The sequence below is a fragment of the Cebus imitator genome, unplaced genomic scaffold (genome assembly GCF_001604975.1).
Source record: "Cebus imitator isolate Cc_AM_T3 unplaced genomic scaffold, Cebus_imitator-1.0 Scaffold460, whole genome shotgun sequence".
Classification (NCBI taxonomy): domain Eukaryota; kingdom Metazoa; phylum Chordata; class Mammalia; order Primates; family Cebidae; genus Cebus; species Cebus imitator.
The window spans coordinates 1,442,446-1,460,802 of NW_016107775.1; the positions used below are offsets into that span (position 1 = coordinate 1,442,446).

The 18,357-nt window shown below is 34.8% G+C and overlaps 1 protein-coding gene across 1 annotated transcript in view; it reads left to right on the plus strand.

Moving 5' to 3' along the window:
- Positions 1-18,357, plus strand: part of DST (dystonin) — a 510,996-nt gene that overhangs the window by 320,997 nt on the left and 171,642 nt on the right. Inside the window, 19 exon segments of the mRNA XM_037732623.1 lie at positions 936-1,031; positions 1,122-1,249; positions 4,533-4,626; positions 4,938-5,092; positions 6,399-6,861; positions 6,947-7,075; positions 7,231-7,308; positions 7,393-7,554; positions 7,644-7,748; positions 10,351-10,446; positions 11,845-11,970; positions 12,658-12,810; positions 12,998-13,152; positions 13,357-13,483; positions 13,943-14,126; positions 15,271-15,428; positions 15,951-16,129; positions 16,647-16,785; positions 17,577-17,770. Of these exon segments, the coding sequence (XP_037588551.1) occupies positions 936-1,031; positions 1,122-1,249; positions 4,533-4,626; positions 4,938-5,092; positions 6,399-6,861; positions 6,947-7,075; positions 7,231-7,308; positions 7,393-7,554; positions 7,644-7,748; positions 10,351-10,446; positions 11,845-11,970; positions 12,658-12,810; positions 12,998-13,152; positions 13,357-13,483; positions 13,943-14,126; positions 15,271-15,428; positions 15,951-16,129; positions 16,647-16,785; positions 17,577-17,770 (2,921 nt within the window).

Here is an 18,357-nt window from a genome sequence, read left to right on the forward strand (position 1 = left end):
TGAAACCCCATCTCTACTAAAAATTCAAAAATTAGCCTGGTGTGGTGGCGGGCGCCTCTAGTTCCAGCTACTCTGGAGGCTGAGGCAGGAGAATCACTTGAACTTGGAAGGCGGAGGTTGCAGTGAGCCAAGATTGCACCTTTGCACTCCAGCCTGGGTGACAGAGTGAGACTCCATCTCAAAAAAAAAAAAAAAAAAAAAGAGATTTACAGGGTCTTGTTTTATAGCTACATGAATTAGGGTGAAATAATTAGTACATGATTATTAAATATGAAGATGATTATCTAAATAATTTTTATGGAGGTCCCTTTTAACAAATACATTATATTTAAGAGGTTCCCAAATTAGTACATACAAACTAGATAATAATTTAATTATATGGTTGAAACTTCTGTCATAATGGCCCCATCAACTAATAGCATCTACCTTCATTAGTTTTTAAAAAAATCTGTTTAAATTGGCCAATGGGACATTGAAACCAAATGTTAATCCTTTCTGCTAAGAAGTTTGTTTTGAAGGATAGAACCATGTAATAGAAGAGAGTGGTTTTATTTCTTTTTTTTTATGGGAATTTTATTTTTCCAAAGACTGAAAGCTAAAGTGCAGCATTTGGGAAGTGCATCTTTTAAAGGGTATGTTTTCTTGTTTGGAAGATAAGAGATTTTTAGTAGAGCACTAGTAAACACTGCATGGTTTATTATTATCCAGATCCCTCTGTGGCACTAAATCATGGCTCACATCAATAATTACACCCTCATCAAATCTTAGACAACCCAGGTCACCAACTGGCTGGAAATTGGTATGTCTTTGTCAGTTTTACAAGGGAATCCTACTGAACGCATATGATACAGTAAATGATAAAGTGGTGGCTTAGTGAGATAGTGAAGACACGTCTTTTAAATTTGGCCCTTAATTTCTTGTCCTTTTTATTTTAGGCACTTTATAATCAGTATTTACAGTTTAAAGAAACAGAAATTCCACCAAAGGAGACAGAAAAATCAAAAATTAAACGTCTCTATAAATTATTAGAGGTAAGCTCACATTTACTTTGTATTGTCAAGCATAATCTTTGTTTCATTTTCTTTTTTGCTTCACGTTAAAGTTTTTTTTGCTTTCTCAAGATTTGGATAGAATTTGGACGCATCAAGCTTCTTCAAGGTTATCATCCAAATGACATAGAAAAAGAGTGGGGGAAACTCATTATTGCCATGCTTGAGAGGGAGAAGGCACTTCGTCCAGAAGTAGAAAGGTAGGCCAGAGGTGTTTACTACCATGAATATCAAGTGGGGAGGGGCCTCTGTGTTCTTGTGAAAGAACTTAAACTTCTGTTTACTTGGCCTTGAATAAGTCACTTAATCTTTCTGATCCTCCATTTTCTCATCTAGAAACTCTTCTAAGATGTTTTAAATAGTCAATCAGTGAAGTAAGGTATATAAATGACCTGCTAGGCTGGATTGGTATGTGAAATCTCATCTAATGAGGCTTTACAGTTTTAAAACCAGCCAAAATTACCTGTAATTTCTCACGTTGGCTTTAAGTCACCAGGGCCTGGATCTGAAAGCTTGTAGGTCAACAATGAACTGATTTTATTTCTTGTTACATTTTTGCTATAGTTCTCTTTCCATGAGGCAGTGGAAACCAAAGCCTAACTTGCCTCCATTTTAATTGTGACGGATGGCGTCTAGAACACACTCAGTAAATGTTAATTCAGGTTCCCTTTCTGCCACACTTCTACAAGTGCATTTACTCCATGAAATCATCACTAGCTCTTTGTTATTTTGTCTCCCACTACACCCAGTTGCCCCGAAAGGTACCATTCAGTCTTCAGGGAATGTCTGTTGGATGACTTTGTCCTCATTAGTCTTAACCTGTTACCTGGGAATTATGATTTATGTTCTTCATTAGCCATGAGGTCTGTAGAACCTAGACCTTACAGGGTCTATTAGTCCATTCTCATGCTGCTAATAAAGACATACCCAAGACTGGGTAATTTATAAAGGAAAAGAGGTTTAATTGACCCACAGTTCTATATGGCTGGAGAGGCCTCACAATCATGGCAGAAGGTGAATGAGGAGCAAAATCACATTTTACATGGCAGCAGGCTAGAGAGCTTGTACAGGGGAACTACCATTTATAAAACCGTCAGATCTCATGAGACTTATTCACTACGATGAGAACAGGCAATTGCCCCTATGATTCAGTTATTTCCATCTGGCCCCACCCTTGATACATGGGGATTATTACAATTCAAGGTGAGGTTTGGGTGGGGACACAGCCAAACCATATCACAGGACAAGGCCTGTGTGGTGAGACACACCTCTCTAGCACCCATGCTCTCTGCAGAGCAGCCAGCTGGCTGCTTTACACCTAAACATTCTCAGATCTCAGCTCTAACATTACTTTCTCAAGAAACTTTTCATGGTCTCCTAGGCTAGTTCAGATATCTTGCTTAGAACTCTCATGTTTACGTGTATTGCTCCTTTCTAGTGTTTATCTTGGTTGTATTTTTATATTTATTTTTGTGATTGCTTAAGGGCTGCCTACTCCACAGATAGGAGCTCAAGAATGTGGAGAGAAACGCCTGTTTTTGCTGTCCCTTGCGTTGCCAATGCTTTACACAGTGCCTGACACACAGTAGAGGTGCTCAGTATTGTCTTGTTCTCTGTGCCTCACACATTGACTTAAACATTCAACATTGTGAAATAATGCATAAAATAAACACATGAGAGCAAGTCTAACCTGTCAGTCCTTTATTAAATTACTGATTACATTTATGTTAAAGTAGAATATGTCTACATAACTGGATTATTAAAACCAAAACAAGCCAGAAACATACAGGATACAGCTTTTATGGAAGAAGTAATCCTGGGTGATTGAAATGAGATACTATATTAATCATCTGAAATAATGGAAAAGTATTCCGGAGGATACAGAGTAGATTTTTAGTCATTAGAACAGTAGCCGAATTTTAAGATATGTTAATAAAGGAGAGTGGTTGAGAGTTTGGGGCCCAGAAGCCACTCAATTTTAAATGAGATTATTAGCTCAGCTTGCAAGTTGTACGATCTTAGACAAGTTCTTTAACTGCCTAAGCCTCAGTTTCCCCATTTGTAAACAGGAAGTGATAGTACCTACCACATTGGGTGGTTATGAGTATGAGATGAGTTATGTATCTAAAATGATTAATTCCCTGCACATAATAATTACTTAATAAATGCTAGGTGCCACTGTTACTGTTTTGAGCTCTTCTGTTCACTCACTATATTTGATGTGGCACTCTCAAATTTCCCCTTTCTTGACCCCTGAAAAGAAAAATACCTACTTGTAAAGTGGAGATGTAACAGTAGTATTGGAGGTAGGAAAATATGTAGGAGCCTGGTTGGATAAATGCCTTCATGTTTCTTCATGCACATTTTTTGGGATTGTCTATGTATTGCAAATAATAGCTATGTGGCATGGGAGTGTGTGAAAAACAAATGGGAAAGAAAGTCAGTGTTCTTATGCCATGTAATATCCCATAGAATGGAAACACAACCACAGACAAATTAAATTTATAAGCATTGCATCAATATTCTACTTGGTGCTTTATAGTAGGTTTAGAAATAAGATTACTGGGAGCATGTCATATAAAGAAAGGTAAATGGATACTTTTTCAGTTACATTAACCTAATAAACAAATGACATGGTGGTTAAAATGGAAGCGTACTTTGCTTCTGATCAAATTCATTTGTTTTTAGGTACCTCATAATTTCTAGCTGTTTGAGTTTCTTATGTTATTCAGCACAGACCTGGTCTTTTGCAGAAGTCAGGCTATGATCGAATATTTGCGTTCTTTTAGCTAATGATTGCTATTGCCAGAATAATCTTCACTAGTTGTCCTGGGCTTCTGTGAGCCATCTGAGTTGTTTTTTAGTTGGTTGCAATTGGATGACTCTTAGTGCAAATATTTGGCATATCCTTTCCAGTGACGCCCAATCTGCCTGCTTTGTTCGTACTTGCAGGGTTTTAATACAGGATATAAAAGGCAAACCTCAGCTAGCAAATGAATGGCTTTAGGCAAGATTCTTTTGAATAGTTATCAGCATATTATTTGCTGTGTGTTGCATATGCATGTTGAAGCATATTTAAGGAGCCATTAAAAGCTGTAATATTCAGCTGCCACTTTTCACCGTTAGAAGTAGAGCTTTTTCCAGACCTTCTACCTTTTAGTCTGCTTTGAATGGTCAAAGGAAGAACATCACTTCAGGAATAAAAATGCACAGTAGTAGTTATAGTTACCGTAGCAGTGATTCTGTGTTTAGTAACACTACCAGCACTCGAACCAGTCTTGATTCGAATGAAAATCTTCTCTCGGTTCATTGTGGCCCAACACTGATCAACTCTTGCATTAGCTTCGGCAATGAATCCTTTGATGGACACAGGTATTGAATCATTGGTGTGGGATTGTGTTTTACTTTTTGATAGGAAGCATTTTTCAGAAATAGTGAGCTCTTTGACTTCAAAGTTTTATTTTATTTCGTCTCATCTTTTAGGTTGGAAATGTTGCAACAGATTGCCAACCGAGTTCAGAGGGACAGTGTCATCTGTGAAGACAAACTAATACTTGCTCGAAATGCTCTTCAGTCTGTAAGTTAATTTTAGGAGCCACTGGGGTTGTGGTAGAGGAGTCACTGAGCATTTGGATGAACTAAAATTTTTGCATAATGTTTGGTTGATTCTTGGTATGTATTCTCCTCTGAAACTTAAAATTTGCTGAAGGTCATGATTGGTATTTGCTCTCTGAGAGGCAACAAGCAGAGGGAAAACATATTTTTGAGCCAATAAGGAAAACTAAGGAAAGCCCAAGTAGGCTTCTGTTCCAGTATTTGAAGTTTTGTAATTGAGGTCATCTTGAAACTTGTTTCACAGAATTAATACTGAGCTCTTTTAAAATACAGGATTCTAAGAGATTAGAATCAGGAGTGCAGTTTCAGAATGAAGCAGAAATTGCTGGGTATATACTTGAATGTGAGAATCTTTTACGCCAGCATGTAATTGATGTACAGATTCTTATTGATGGAAAATACTACCAGGCAGATCAGTTGGTACAGAGGTAAGAGTGCTGCTTATTCTTTCTCTGCCCTTTTTTTGAATAACTGTTTCATGGGCATTTGAAATAGGAATGTAGAGTATGAAAATGTTGTGAAATCTATTTCTTAGCTCTTTTTTAGTTGAAAATATGTGTCACATTCTTAAATATTTTGGTGTTTTAGGTAGGTATTTTTTAAAGATTAGCAACAGAAAAAATGTTTTATGGTACATATAATACTGCTGCAGGCGCTAACTCATTAAAATGAATACAATAAATGTATGTGTGTTACATACATCATTTACATACATTTAAAGTATTCATGAGATATTTGAAAGATAAAAAAATGTAAGAAAAGTATCTTTTTTTTTTTTTTTTTTTTTTGACACGGAGTCTTGCTCTGTTACCCAGGCTGGAGCGCAGTGGCGTGATCTTGGCTTACTGCAACCTCCGCTTCCTGGGTTCAGGCGATTCTCATGTCTCAGCTTCTCTACTAGCTGGGATTACAGGTACCCACCACCATGTCTGGCTAATTTTTTGTGTTTTTAGTGGAGACGGGGTTTTGCTGTGTTTGCCTGGCTGGTCTTGTATTCCTGACCTTAAGTAATCCACTTTCCCCAGCCTCCAAAATGCTGGGGTTATAGGCGTGAACCACCACACCCAGCTAAAAAGTGTCATTTATAATTCAGTTTTTTATTTTTCTGTTTATCCTATTATGAAAATGTTCATAACAAAATCTTTAAAGAAACTATGTGTATAAAAACCTTTACCACTGTGAAGTGTGTGTTTGGGAGTAGGTATGGAACATTTCCAGCTGTAGTTTCTCTCTCTCTTTCTATCTCTGTATAAATATATAAATTCAAAACTTCTAAATTTTTGACTCAGTAATTGCACTTTTAGGAATTTATAGTAATTCTAAATATGAAAAATATATACGTAAATGTAGAAAAAAGCTTTACATTCATTTTGTACATATTTTATAATAGCCAAATTTTAGAACTATCCTAATGCCAAATAACAGGATGTTCATAGTATGCTATAGTAGTTGTATTCATTATAAATGTAGTGATAAAGACAAATTAGATTGAAAGTCCTCATAGTACAATTCTCATTGAAAAAAATCATGTTGCAGAATTTTACCCATATGCCCCCTTATACCTCCCTCTTCCCCTATTACTAACATCTTGCATTAGTGTGGCACATTTGCTAAAACTGATAAGCCAATATTGATACTTCATTATTAACTAAAGCCTGTAATTTACATTAGAGTCCACTCTTTTTGACAGGTGGCTTTTATATTGCACCTTAACCCTTTGGATTTTCTTTTCAGGGTTGCAAAACTGCGTGATGAAATTATGGCTCTAAGGAACGAATGCTCTTCTGTGTACAGCAAAGGACGCATGCTGACAACAGAACAGACGAAGCTCATGATATCAGGAATCACTCAAAGTTTAAACTCAGGATTTGCACAGACCTTGCACCCTAGTCTGAGCTCAGGGCTGACCCAGAGTTTAACACCTTCTCTAACCTCTTCTAGCATAACTTCTGGCCTGTCGTCAGGGATGACTTCCCGCCTGACTCCATCTGTCACTCCAGCTTATACACCTGGTTTCCCATCAGGATTAGTTCCAAATTTCAGTTCAGGAGTGGAGCCAAATTCATTGCAAACTCTGAAGTTGATGCAGATCCGAAAACCCCTCCTAAAATCTTCTTTGCTGGATCAAAATTTAACAGAAGAAGAAATCAACATGAAATTTGTTCAGGATCTTTTGAATTGGGTCGATGAGATGCAGGTACAAAATGTTTACTTTACCTGAGTGTTTCAGTCTTTATTGCTATCAATTTCTTTTTTAACACTTAGTATTTTACTGTTTGAAGGTACAACTGGACCGCACTGAATGGGGCTCAGATTTGCCAAGTGTTGAAAGCCATTTAGAAAATCATAAAAATGTTCACAGAGCTATTGAAGAATTTGAATCTAGCCTCAAAGAAGCTAAAATCAGTGAGGTATTTGAATTTAAAATTTGTACATATTTTGTTTTAGTTTACTCTTGTTTTGCTTCTTATGTAAAGACCCTGTAAACCAATAATAGATACATCAAGTATGAGTCAGAATTCCTTCAGATTCCTAACTGTAGTGTCTTTTTAATCTCATGTTATAGATTCAAATGACAGCACCTCTTAAACTAACTTATGCAGAAAAGTTGCACAGATTAGAGAGTCAGTACGCAAAACTCTTGGTAAGTTTTGTTTTTTTAATCTTCTGTTTCATTTATCTGTATTTGGCAAAAACATGATTCTTATGATGATTTTCCTTACTAAAGAATACATCCAGGAATCAAGAACGGCACCTTGATACACTCCATAACTTTGTAAGTCGTGCAACTAATGAACTTATTTGGTTGAATGAAAAAGAAGAGGAGGAAGTTGCTTATGACTGGAGTGAGAGAAACACCAACATAGCTCGCAAAAAAGATTATCATGCTGTAAGTGTGATACCCTTTGTACTTGCATACTAAGGTTGCATTTTAGGGTTATATATTTTTCTAACACACTTCTTAATTATTTGTTGAAGGAATTAATGAGAGAACTTGATCAGAAGGAAGAAAATATTAAATCAGTTCAGGAGATAGCAGAGCAGCTACTTTTAGAAAATCATCCAGCCCGGTTAACTATTGAGGTAAGCCGGAAAGTGTAATGGTGTTGGTTAAATATTGATATGATTATTTTCCTTCAGATTCTTTTGTTGCTGAGAAGTTGAAAATTATAAGCCATCAGACTTTTATTTAAAACCTGGCTCAAAAATAATGTTTCTGGCAAATTGTACTGATTGCCTTCCATTCTCTGCCACTAAGTATGTCATCCATCACTTAGAATAAAGGTACCCTTGTTAGCCTCTGTGGCTGAGAAGATGTATTGCTGTAAATATAAAGGACCTTCTCTGTACAAGCATTGCCATGTTGTTTCTGATTGTGTAATGTTGCATAAGTGACATAGTGTTGCTAAGCCTCATTTTCCTACCAAAAATGGAAGAAATTACCTCTACTCCATAGAGTTATGAGGATCAGAAGGAAATAATTTACTCTTACCGCTTAGTATAATTTTTGGTATATTATTTGTTCTAAGAAAAAGTACTGGCTATTACAATTTAATTTAATATTTTATTTAAGCTCTGGTTTTGTGAAATATATTGGGGCAGCATCCTGACAAGGCTTCATAATGTGAAGTGAACATTTGAAATTCAGAAGTGGAAAATTGAGATGGGATTTATCAGGTTCCCTGTGCAGTTAGGACAGTGTTTTTAATGATGTACTAGACAGAGTTAGTGACTTTCTGAATTGAGGATGGGGGTGTTATATAAGAAAGGACAGATTATCACACATGGGCAGTCAGTTGTGTTATTTTGCCAGAGGGGAAAAAAATGATGCTTGTCCTTGGAGTTGTCATGCTTCAGACTCACAGTTGAGGAAAGGAATCTGTTAGATTCACTGAAATCATAATAATGTGAAAGATTAGTACAATTCTAGGCCCATCAGGAAGTTTTGGGGATGTTATGTATGATCATCTTTTACATAAAATATGGTTTTGCAGCTACATGAAATGTTACACATGAATGTTAAAAACGTAGAAGAGCAGGGGACCTCTAGGGAAAGAAAAATAGAATAATGGAGGGCCTGGGATGTGGTTTTGTATACTAATAAACTAAAAATAGAGTATTTCTTAGGTTAGAGAGATGAAATATGATTATGAGCCAAGAACTGTGATGGGAACGAAAATGGGAATGTCACTCTGATCACCTTTATGTAGAAATTATAATTTAATTAATGAAATTTCTTAAGAAGTAAAATGAAACCTTGGTCATCTTTGTGGTCCCATTGGCCTGTCCAGTGTCTTGTTTGGGTTCGTGGATAATACTTAGTTAATTATCAACATTGTTTCATATTTTATATGAAAAAAGAAAGCAGTAATTTAATGATGTACTAGGATACATCTTTTATAGCCAGTTTACTGAAAGTAACTTAACTTGAGGTAGAATATGATCATGATATGTTGCCAGATTTTCAGTGCTACATCATATATTCCATTCGGAAAGCCTGGCTAAGCATAGCTCAGCAGGAATGAGCTTTTCCAAAAGAAGGAAAAATAACAGACTTACTTAAAATAGTCATAAAAGCATCTCGAGTGCCCTCTCCTGGAAATCAGTGAATTGCAGCTTAAATAGAAAAGAGTATTTCATGTTTCCTTAAGGAAGTAGGTATCCTTTCTACAATATTGTTTACCCTCATGAAAGATACACTCTGTATTAAATTAAAAGTTCAAGAAACACATTTTTAAAATAAAAATTGCTACTGTTATTATTATAATTCCAGAATTATGCTCATTTGGAAGTATACACATTTCCTTTTCCACTCTCTTCACACCTTTCACCAGCAAAAAAAAAAAAAAAAAAGAGAGAAAACTACATAACCGTATATTTCTGTGTTAGAAGGTATATTTTATGATCTAGCACCATAAAAAATTTAGAGAAAGGAGAGATTAATGTGTCATGAAAGGAAACATATTGGAGGATTCCACAAAGCAGATTAAGAGTTGGTGGCAAAGGAGTTAAGCGTTAGTTTTGTATATAGGAAGGATAGCTTGTGTTTATTTTAATTGTTAAATATTTTCTCCCATAGCCAGAGTTAATCTTTTCCTTATATTTTAAGAAGAAATTTCACAAGAAGTTTAAAATTGAAAAGAAATCAACTGGAATGATTTAAAAATTTATATTTAAACTTTAGGACTGACTTTGTACAAGTGAGAAGTATTAGATAAGAGGAGAATTTTACTGCCCCTGCCCTGATTTCCTTTTTTTGTTTTTGTTTTTTTGAGATGGAGTTTCACTCTTTTGCCCAGGCTGGAGCGCAATGGCGCAATCTTGGCTCACTGCAACCTCCGCCTCCCAGATTCAAGTGATTCTCCTGCCTTGGCCTCCTTAGTAGCTGGGATTTCAGGCATGTGCCACCATGCCTGGCTAATTTTTATATTTTTAGTAGAGACAGGGTTTCATCATGTGGTCCAGGTTGGTCAGGTGATCTGCCTACCTTGGCCTCCCAAAGTGTTGGGACTATGGGCGTGAGCCACCATGCTAAGCCACTGCCCTGATTTTCGAGTCTTATTCTGCTAAAACAATTGGTCATCTATTTAGATAGTGGAGTCAGCATTTAGAAGGATCGATATCAAAAGTTATGTGTGCCTTATTTCTCTCCAGTCACTTGTGATGGTTTGGTTTTATCTTTAAGGCCTACAGAGCAGCAATGCAGACGCAGTGGAGCTGGATCTTACAGCTCTGCCAGTGTGTGGAGCAGCACATAAAGGAGAACACAGCATATTTCGAGGTATGTAAGTAGAATCATAAGTTCATAGATAGTATTGTGATTTTGGCTAACTTGCAGAATCTTTTTCATAATTTATTGTTAGGATAACAATATGCATCTGTATATATGTGTGTACATAATTTATTGTTAGGATAACAATGTGCATCTATATATGTGTGTACATAATTTATTGTTAGGATAACAATATGCATCTGTATATATGTGTGTGTACACCCATATGTGTGTACATAATTTATTGTTAGGATAACAATATGCATCTATATATATGTGTGTGTACACCCATATATATAGATGCATATTGTTATCCTAACAATAAATTATGTACACACATATATAGATGCATATGGGTGTACACACACATGTATATAGATGCATATTGTTATCCTAAAAATAAATTATGTACACACATATTATATATATACATGTACACACACACATATATACAGATGCATATTGTTATCCTAGCCTGTGTCTTTAGTCATTCATTTCACAAATACTTTTTAAGTTATTAATATATCCCGGGCACTGTTCTAGGTTCTAGAGATACAGCAGTGAATAAAGCAGACAAGAATGTCTACCCTTGTGGTGCTTACATATGTACACACACACATATGTGTGTATGTATATATAGATGCATATTGTTATCCTAACAAATTATGAAATGCAGATTATTATATATATTTATATATATTATTTTGTATATATTTATATATAATATATATTACATAATATATTTTATATATCTAAATATATATTTTACATATATATATAAATATATATACATATATATATATTTTTTATATATATGTAAAAAATAATGTGAGTTGTTTTCTTTGTAGGCCGGAAGAGTTAGTTTTATGTCTTGTAAGATAGATTGAAGTATTCTGTTACGCAGCCTTTAGAAATCTCTTTAAGATACCATAAAATCTTTATTCTGTTCTACAAATGTATCTCTTATTTAGGAACTTTTTTTTTCTTTTTTTTTTTAAGTTTTTCCAAATCTCACCTTGAATTGTATGGAACTGTTTTCATATAGAGAATCAATAATCTATAACCATTGAACTTCTAAAAATGTAGAAATTTTTAACTATTCTTGGAATTTCACTCCTACTTAAATACTGTTTAAATCCTAATTTAAAACAGACCTTCGGTCAAAATAATATAGAGCCAAAACATCATATATACATAAGCTTTGGACAATTAGTATTCATTCATAACCATCCAACTTCAAGGATTATTCTTAGGTCCAAGGAAGGATGTGACTATTAAGCTATTTTGTGCTTTTATTCTGTTCTCACTTATGAGGGGTACACATAGGACCTTGGTATCAGAGCATGATAACTGTTTGCTTTACTGGTATTTAACAGACTTTAACTGCTAGGTTTCATCTTTCCTTAGTTTTTCAATGATGCCAAAGACGCTACTGATTACTTAAGGAATCTAAAAGATGCCATTCAGCGGAAATACAGCTGTGATAGATCAAGCAGCATTCACAAGCTGGAAGACCTTGTTCAGGAATCAATGGTACTAGTGCAAAACCTATGCATTTTATAAGGATGCATGAGGGATTAGATTAGTGTTTGATATGAGCAGAACTTTGTATTTTATTGCCACTCTTGATAGTTCCCACTAATTCAATTATACATTTGCACATTGAGTTTTAGTTTTCCTCTGGTATCTAATATAACAAAAGTGTTTTTTAGGTGATAGATTTGATATTTTAAGATGCTTTTATAGTGTCATATTTGTGAGCGTATCTCTGTGTGTGTGTGCACGCGTGTGTGCCTCTGTGTTTAGTCATTCATTTCGCAAATACTTTTTAAGTTATTAATATATCTTGGGCACTGTTTTAGGTTCTGGAGATAGAGCAGTGAATAAAGCAGACAAGAATCTCTACCCTTGTGGTGCTTACATGCTGGAGAGGGAGTTAGACAATAAATAGGATAAATAAGTAAAATGTATATAGTACGCTAGATACCACAAATGCTAAAGAGGAAAAAGAAAACCAAACAAACCGATGAAAGGAAGAGAGCTACAAGAGGGGTAGAGGGGAAGGATTGAAAATTTAGACTGGGTAGCCAAAGAAGACTTTTCTGATGAAGTTTCATTTGTGTAAAGTGCTGAAGACATGGAGAGTACAAGTCTTTTACTTCTTTTTTTTTTTTTTTATGTCTCTATTACTTCTTAAAATTCACTGTATTTATTACTTAGGAAGAGAAAGAAGAACTTCTGCAGTACAAAAGCACTGTAGCAAGCCTGATGGGAAAAGCAAAAACAGTAATTCAACTGAAGCCAAGGAATTCTGACTGTCCGCTCAAAACTTCTATTCCGATCAAAGCTATCTGTGACTATAGACAAATTGAGGTACTTGTAACTCCTAGAAACAGACCAGTTTCTGTCATTATTCATATACTTTATAAATGAGATCATATTGCTAATTAGTGATCAAGATTTCCCCCCTCATAAACAAAGCAAAAAATTCCCAGGATTGAGTGTGGAAAACAGTTAACAGTAATCTCATTGAGTTATTCTGCTGTTTATTTAAAACCAGATAACCATTTACAAAGACGATGAATGTGTTTTGGCGAATAACTCTCATCGTGCTAAATGGAAGGTCATTAGTCCCACTGGGAATGAGGCTATGGTTCCATCTGTGTGCTTCACCGTTCCTCCACCAAACAAAGAAGCGGTGGACTTTGCCAACAGGTTTGTATATTGTTCGCTAAAAACATTGAGCTAGTTTTGGGGGCTCTCTGAAGGTTGAAGAAATAATCAGTATTTTGTCAAGTCCCCACAGGATCAGAAGTCTCTAGAACTACTAAACATGGATATTTTACACAAAAAGAAAAATTGCAGTGTGTTTTCAGAGGGAGTAAAAGGATAATCTGAGTTCTCTTTCATGTATTTCAGAATTGAGCAGCAGTATCAGAATGTCCTGACTCTTTGGCATGAGTCTCACGTAAACATGAAGAGTGTAGTATCCTGGCATTATCTCATCAATGAAATTGATAGAATTCGAGCTAGCAATGTGGCTTCAGTAAGTATGAATCCATATGTCAACTGAGTATGCCCAAAAATATGCGTGCCTTTTTATATGTGCAGTAGAGTTTATGTTTCTTTAGAATAGGATGGAGTCCAGCAAATCCATGCTAATATTCATTCATTCAATGGCTATTTGTTATATGCCCACAGCATATAAAGCACTTTTTAAGAATTGAGGAAATCTGGAGATCATAGATTGCATTCAATGTTTACTGGTAGATAGGGAGACAGGATGTATTTCTTGTGGGTATAGTTGATTTCATGTATTGAGTTTTGGAGACTTGTTTTTCTTTGTCTCTAAAACTTAAAATTGTTAATGAAAAAGATGGTTAATTTCAAATGTTTCTATTTATGATTATTCGTGTAGAGTGGCATATGCCATACGACCAATTTGAATTATATCCCTTTCAAATCTATTAATCACTTAATTACATGGGTCTTTGGTCTTCTTTAGATAAAGACAATGCTACCTGGTGAACATCAGCAAGTTCTGAGTAATCTACAGTCTCGTTTTGAAGATTTTCTGGAAGATAGCCAGGAATCCCAAATCTTTTCAGGCTCAGATATAACACAACTGGAAAAGGAGGTTAATGTATGTAAGCAGTATTATCAAGAACTTCTTAAATCTGCAGAAAGAGGTAAAGCATGGGGATCCCTGTCTTTTTTTCTCCATAGATGTTTAGTTCTGGCTGTTTTTTGCTTTCAGTGGGAATCTCAGTCTTAGGTATAATGTGTCACTCAGCCTGTAATGTGTAGATACAATTGTTGGAACAGTAAAAGCATGTTTGAGGTAGGAAGATGCAAAAAGGTACTCATTTGTTTCCAAATGACAGATTAATAAAAGGTGCCAGCCATTTAGTATGACAAACAACAATTCTTTTTGACATTTTCAGTATTTTGCAATGTAATGTTCAGAATGATAGTCCTTCAGTTTCAAGAAAGATTAAATTATTTTCTCATTTACCAAACATGGATTTTATACAAGGGTTAAAGCAAAAGGTTTTTGCCTAGTTAACTTTTGTTAAATATAGAATTTATTCTGAGCTTTTTTGATTTTAGTTAGAGACAATTTTATTAGTAGTATTCTATTTTTTTAAAATCTTAAACATTAAGACCAGGCGCAGTGGCTCATGCCTATAATCCCAGTACTTTGGGAGGCCTAGGCAGGCAGATCACGAGGTCAGGAAATCAAGACCATCCTGGCCAACATGGTGAATCCCTGTCTCTACTAAAATACAAAAAATTGTATTTTTTATACAATAAAAATACCGGCATGGTGGCACGCGCCTGTAGTCCCAGGGACTCGGGAGGCAGGGGAATCACTTGAACTCAGGAAGCAGGGATTGCAGTGAGCTGAGATGACGCCACTGCAGTCCAGCCTGGTGATAGTGTGAGACTCCATCTCAAAAAAAAAAAAAAAAAGAAAACCTTAAACATTAAATATTATTTACCTACTTTTTACTTTTAAGGATTTTTATTAGATTTTTGTAATTAATTTGCAGCTAATATAATTCACATTTTTGTGAACTTGAAATAGCACTATATTACTTTTGACATCATTTAATCAGAAATTGGTACTTCAAATGGCATTTGGGAATTTTTATTAATTCTTCTTAAATTTTAAGATTTATATCCTTAGAATGGGTTTGTGTTGAAGACAGGAACTATTTGCTTGACTAGCTGTGTCCCAGTAATGATAAAATTGTTATATTAAAACATGAACAGAGGCTTCTAAAAGACAGAAAACAAGATATTTTCTAAACATTATATTTATTTTCACAGAGGAGCAAGAGGAATCAGTTTATAATCTCTACATCTCTGAAGTTCGAAACATCAGACTTCGGTTAGAGAACTGTGAAGATCGGCTGATTAGACAGATTAGAACTCCCCTGGAAAGAGATGATTTGCATGAAAGTGTATTCAGAATCACAGAACAGGAGGTGAGAGTTATAAATATATTGGGAAAAAAATTAACTCTCTTAATGACCTTACGTATCAACTCTTGTGGCTTCTTACGTGTTCAGTTTTGCAGGCTGGTCACTTTGTGAGGTCTGATTATTTAATTATTGCTGATTGTAAACTAGGATTCAGTCTACCTCTGACTCAGGTAAACATGGGAATATGTACACTTTCACCCAGATAAACATGAGAATATGTACATGCTCACCTTCCTTGCAATGAGGGTTATAAGGACTTGTAACAAAAGTCATTATATGCCTGCTATGTGCAAAAGTACTAAGTTAGATGTTGAGGCTAAGGAGATGGACAGTAAGGGATTTACTGATTGTAAAACTTGAATGCCATGGTTAAGGAATATGTAGATTTCTTTGATAAAAAGCAAAGAATATGTAGATTTCTAAGTCATTGGTCATAATGTGAAATGTGTGTTTTTAAACTGGTTTAAGAAAAACACCTCATCTCAGGTGATGGCCTGATACCTTTGTTTGTTCTCCGTTTTATAGAAACTAAAGAAAGAGCTGGAACGACTTAAAGATGATTTGGGAACAATCACAAATAAGTGTGAGGAGTTTTTCAGTCAAGCAGCAGCCTCTTCATCAGTTCCCACCCTACGATCGGAGCTTAATGTGGTCCTTCAGAACATGAACCAAGTCTATTCTATGTCTTCAACTTACATAGATAAGTATGTAACTGCTATCTCAATATCTAAATTGGTTCATACAACTCTTACTTTTATGTACTATTAATTTAAATTTTTATTTTTATTAGTGTAAATATTAAATTTTTTTGTCTTAAGAAATGCATTATTTTTATGGATTAATGACACTTCTCTATGTTGATAGTTGATGTGCCTCGGAGATTCATTAGTAAAGCATGGTCTTTTCACATTTTGCATGTAATTTGGGTAGCTCAGCTTTTGTAGCCAATGGATTTTCATCTCATACTTAAACAAGGTTAGACAGAAACCATCTTATCTTGCAGTCTTTTGCTGAATACCATTTGTGGGTCAGGGGATGGACTGGAGTACATGCTATCTATTAAGAAGAAAGCCAGAAAAATGTTAATTTCATAGTAAATATGTCAGTGTTCCAAGGTGATGAACATGTTATGTCATTTGTCATAGTGGTGCTTCAGGACTACATTATACAAAAATATAAACGTTTAACAATAGATGGCTATTGTTTAATTTCCTTTTTAAGGTTGAAAACTGTTAACTTGGTGTTAAAAAACACTCAAGCTGCAGAAGCCCTTGTAAAACTCTATGAAACTAAACTGTGTGAAGAAGAAGCAGTTATAGCTGACAAGAATAATATTCAGAATCTAATAAGTACTTTAAAGGTATGAGCCTCACTTTTGGCTATTTTTAAGGATCATATTCTACAAATATTTATGTAGCACTTAGCTCAGATCTCCAAATATCAAGCGTTAAATATCTTGGGTTTTTGAATGGATTTATTCCATTTGTGTCTCTATGATCTCACAGCTTACTCTAAATAAGTATGTTCAATCATTTTAGTTTGAGCAGAGTTCGTATTTGAAGTTTGAACCATTTTGACAGTAGCTTTTGATAGTCATTTCATGTTGGTAGCAAGATGAGTCAAAGCTAAAAATTAAATTATTAGTAATAGATTCACTTGCTGAAGAAGAAGTTATTTTAAGATATCAAGGATGTAAATAGAGAAATTAAGAAAGGAAAAAGACTTGTAGTTTATCTCATCTATTTATGTATTTCTTTAGCAAGTGGTAAAACTATTGCAAAGCAGTTGTTAAAAGTTATCTCAGTAATTTTTAATGCATATATTCCTTTTTAACAATAGGATTAGAAGGCATTTAAAAACAATGAAAAAGACTTACTAATGGAGGTAGCAAACTTACTTATGGAATATATTTTATTTTGTTGATATGTAAATTGTATTAGGCTGAACTTTATAAAATTGTCATTAAAAATCAATGTACAAATATTGATAATTTCTTAAGGTTTGAACTAATATAACATTTTGTGTATGAAGGACATTCTTTATCTTATTTTCTACCTGTCATTGTAAATAATTTGTGAAATTAGGTAAATAATGTATTTACCCGTTGAGTGGTTAACGTTTTTGTAACTTTTACCAATTAATGTATTTTAGCAATGGAGATCTGAAGTAGATGAAAAGAGACAGGTATTCCATGCATTAGAGGATGAGTTGCAGAAAGCTAAAGCCATCAGTGATGAAATGTTCAAAACATATAAAGAACGGGACCTTGATTTTGACTGGCACAAAGAAAAAGCAGATCAATTAGTTGAAAGGTGGCAAAATGTTCATGTGCAGATTGACAACAGGTTAGTATCCTTTTTCGTCCCGTTTTAGCACAGATTTAATGCCTGTGTATGTTAAATGAGTAAAATCTAAATATATGAGGCTATATTTTTTTACTTCCATAGTTAATTTGTTAATTACAATACCTCTACTTAGCTATATTTCTTTCTTACTTGGAGGACTTTAGTAAGACATTTAATTTCAAAATAAGCATTTTTCAACTCTGTTACTATTCATGTATTCTAGCATTTATATAGTAAATCTGCTTGCCTTTTCTGAAGGAAAAAACATGTAGTTCTATAATTATTACCAACTTATAGTATTCAAATAACCATGACTTAGTAAGAGCATGAAGCATGCATGTGATGGGGCTGTATGTAGCAGCTACACTGGACCTAAGAATTGCAAATAAATGGAAATGCCCTGATGTTTATTTTAATTGAAGATACAAGAATGTCAAAATCATTTGCTCAGTGATTGAATTAAAAAAGGTTTTAGGGGCCGGGCGCGGTGGCTCACGCCTGTAATCCCAGCACTTTGGGAGGCCGAGGCAGGTGGATCACGAGGTCAAGAGATCAAGACCATCCTGGTCAACATGGTGAAACCCTGT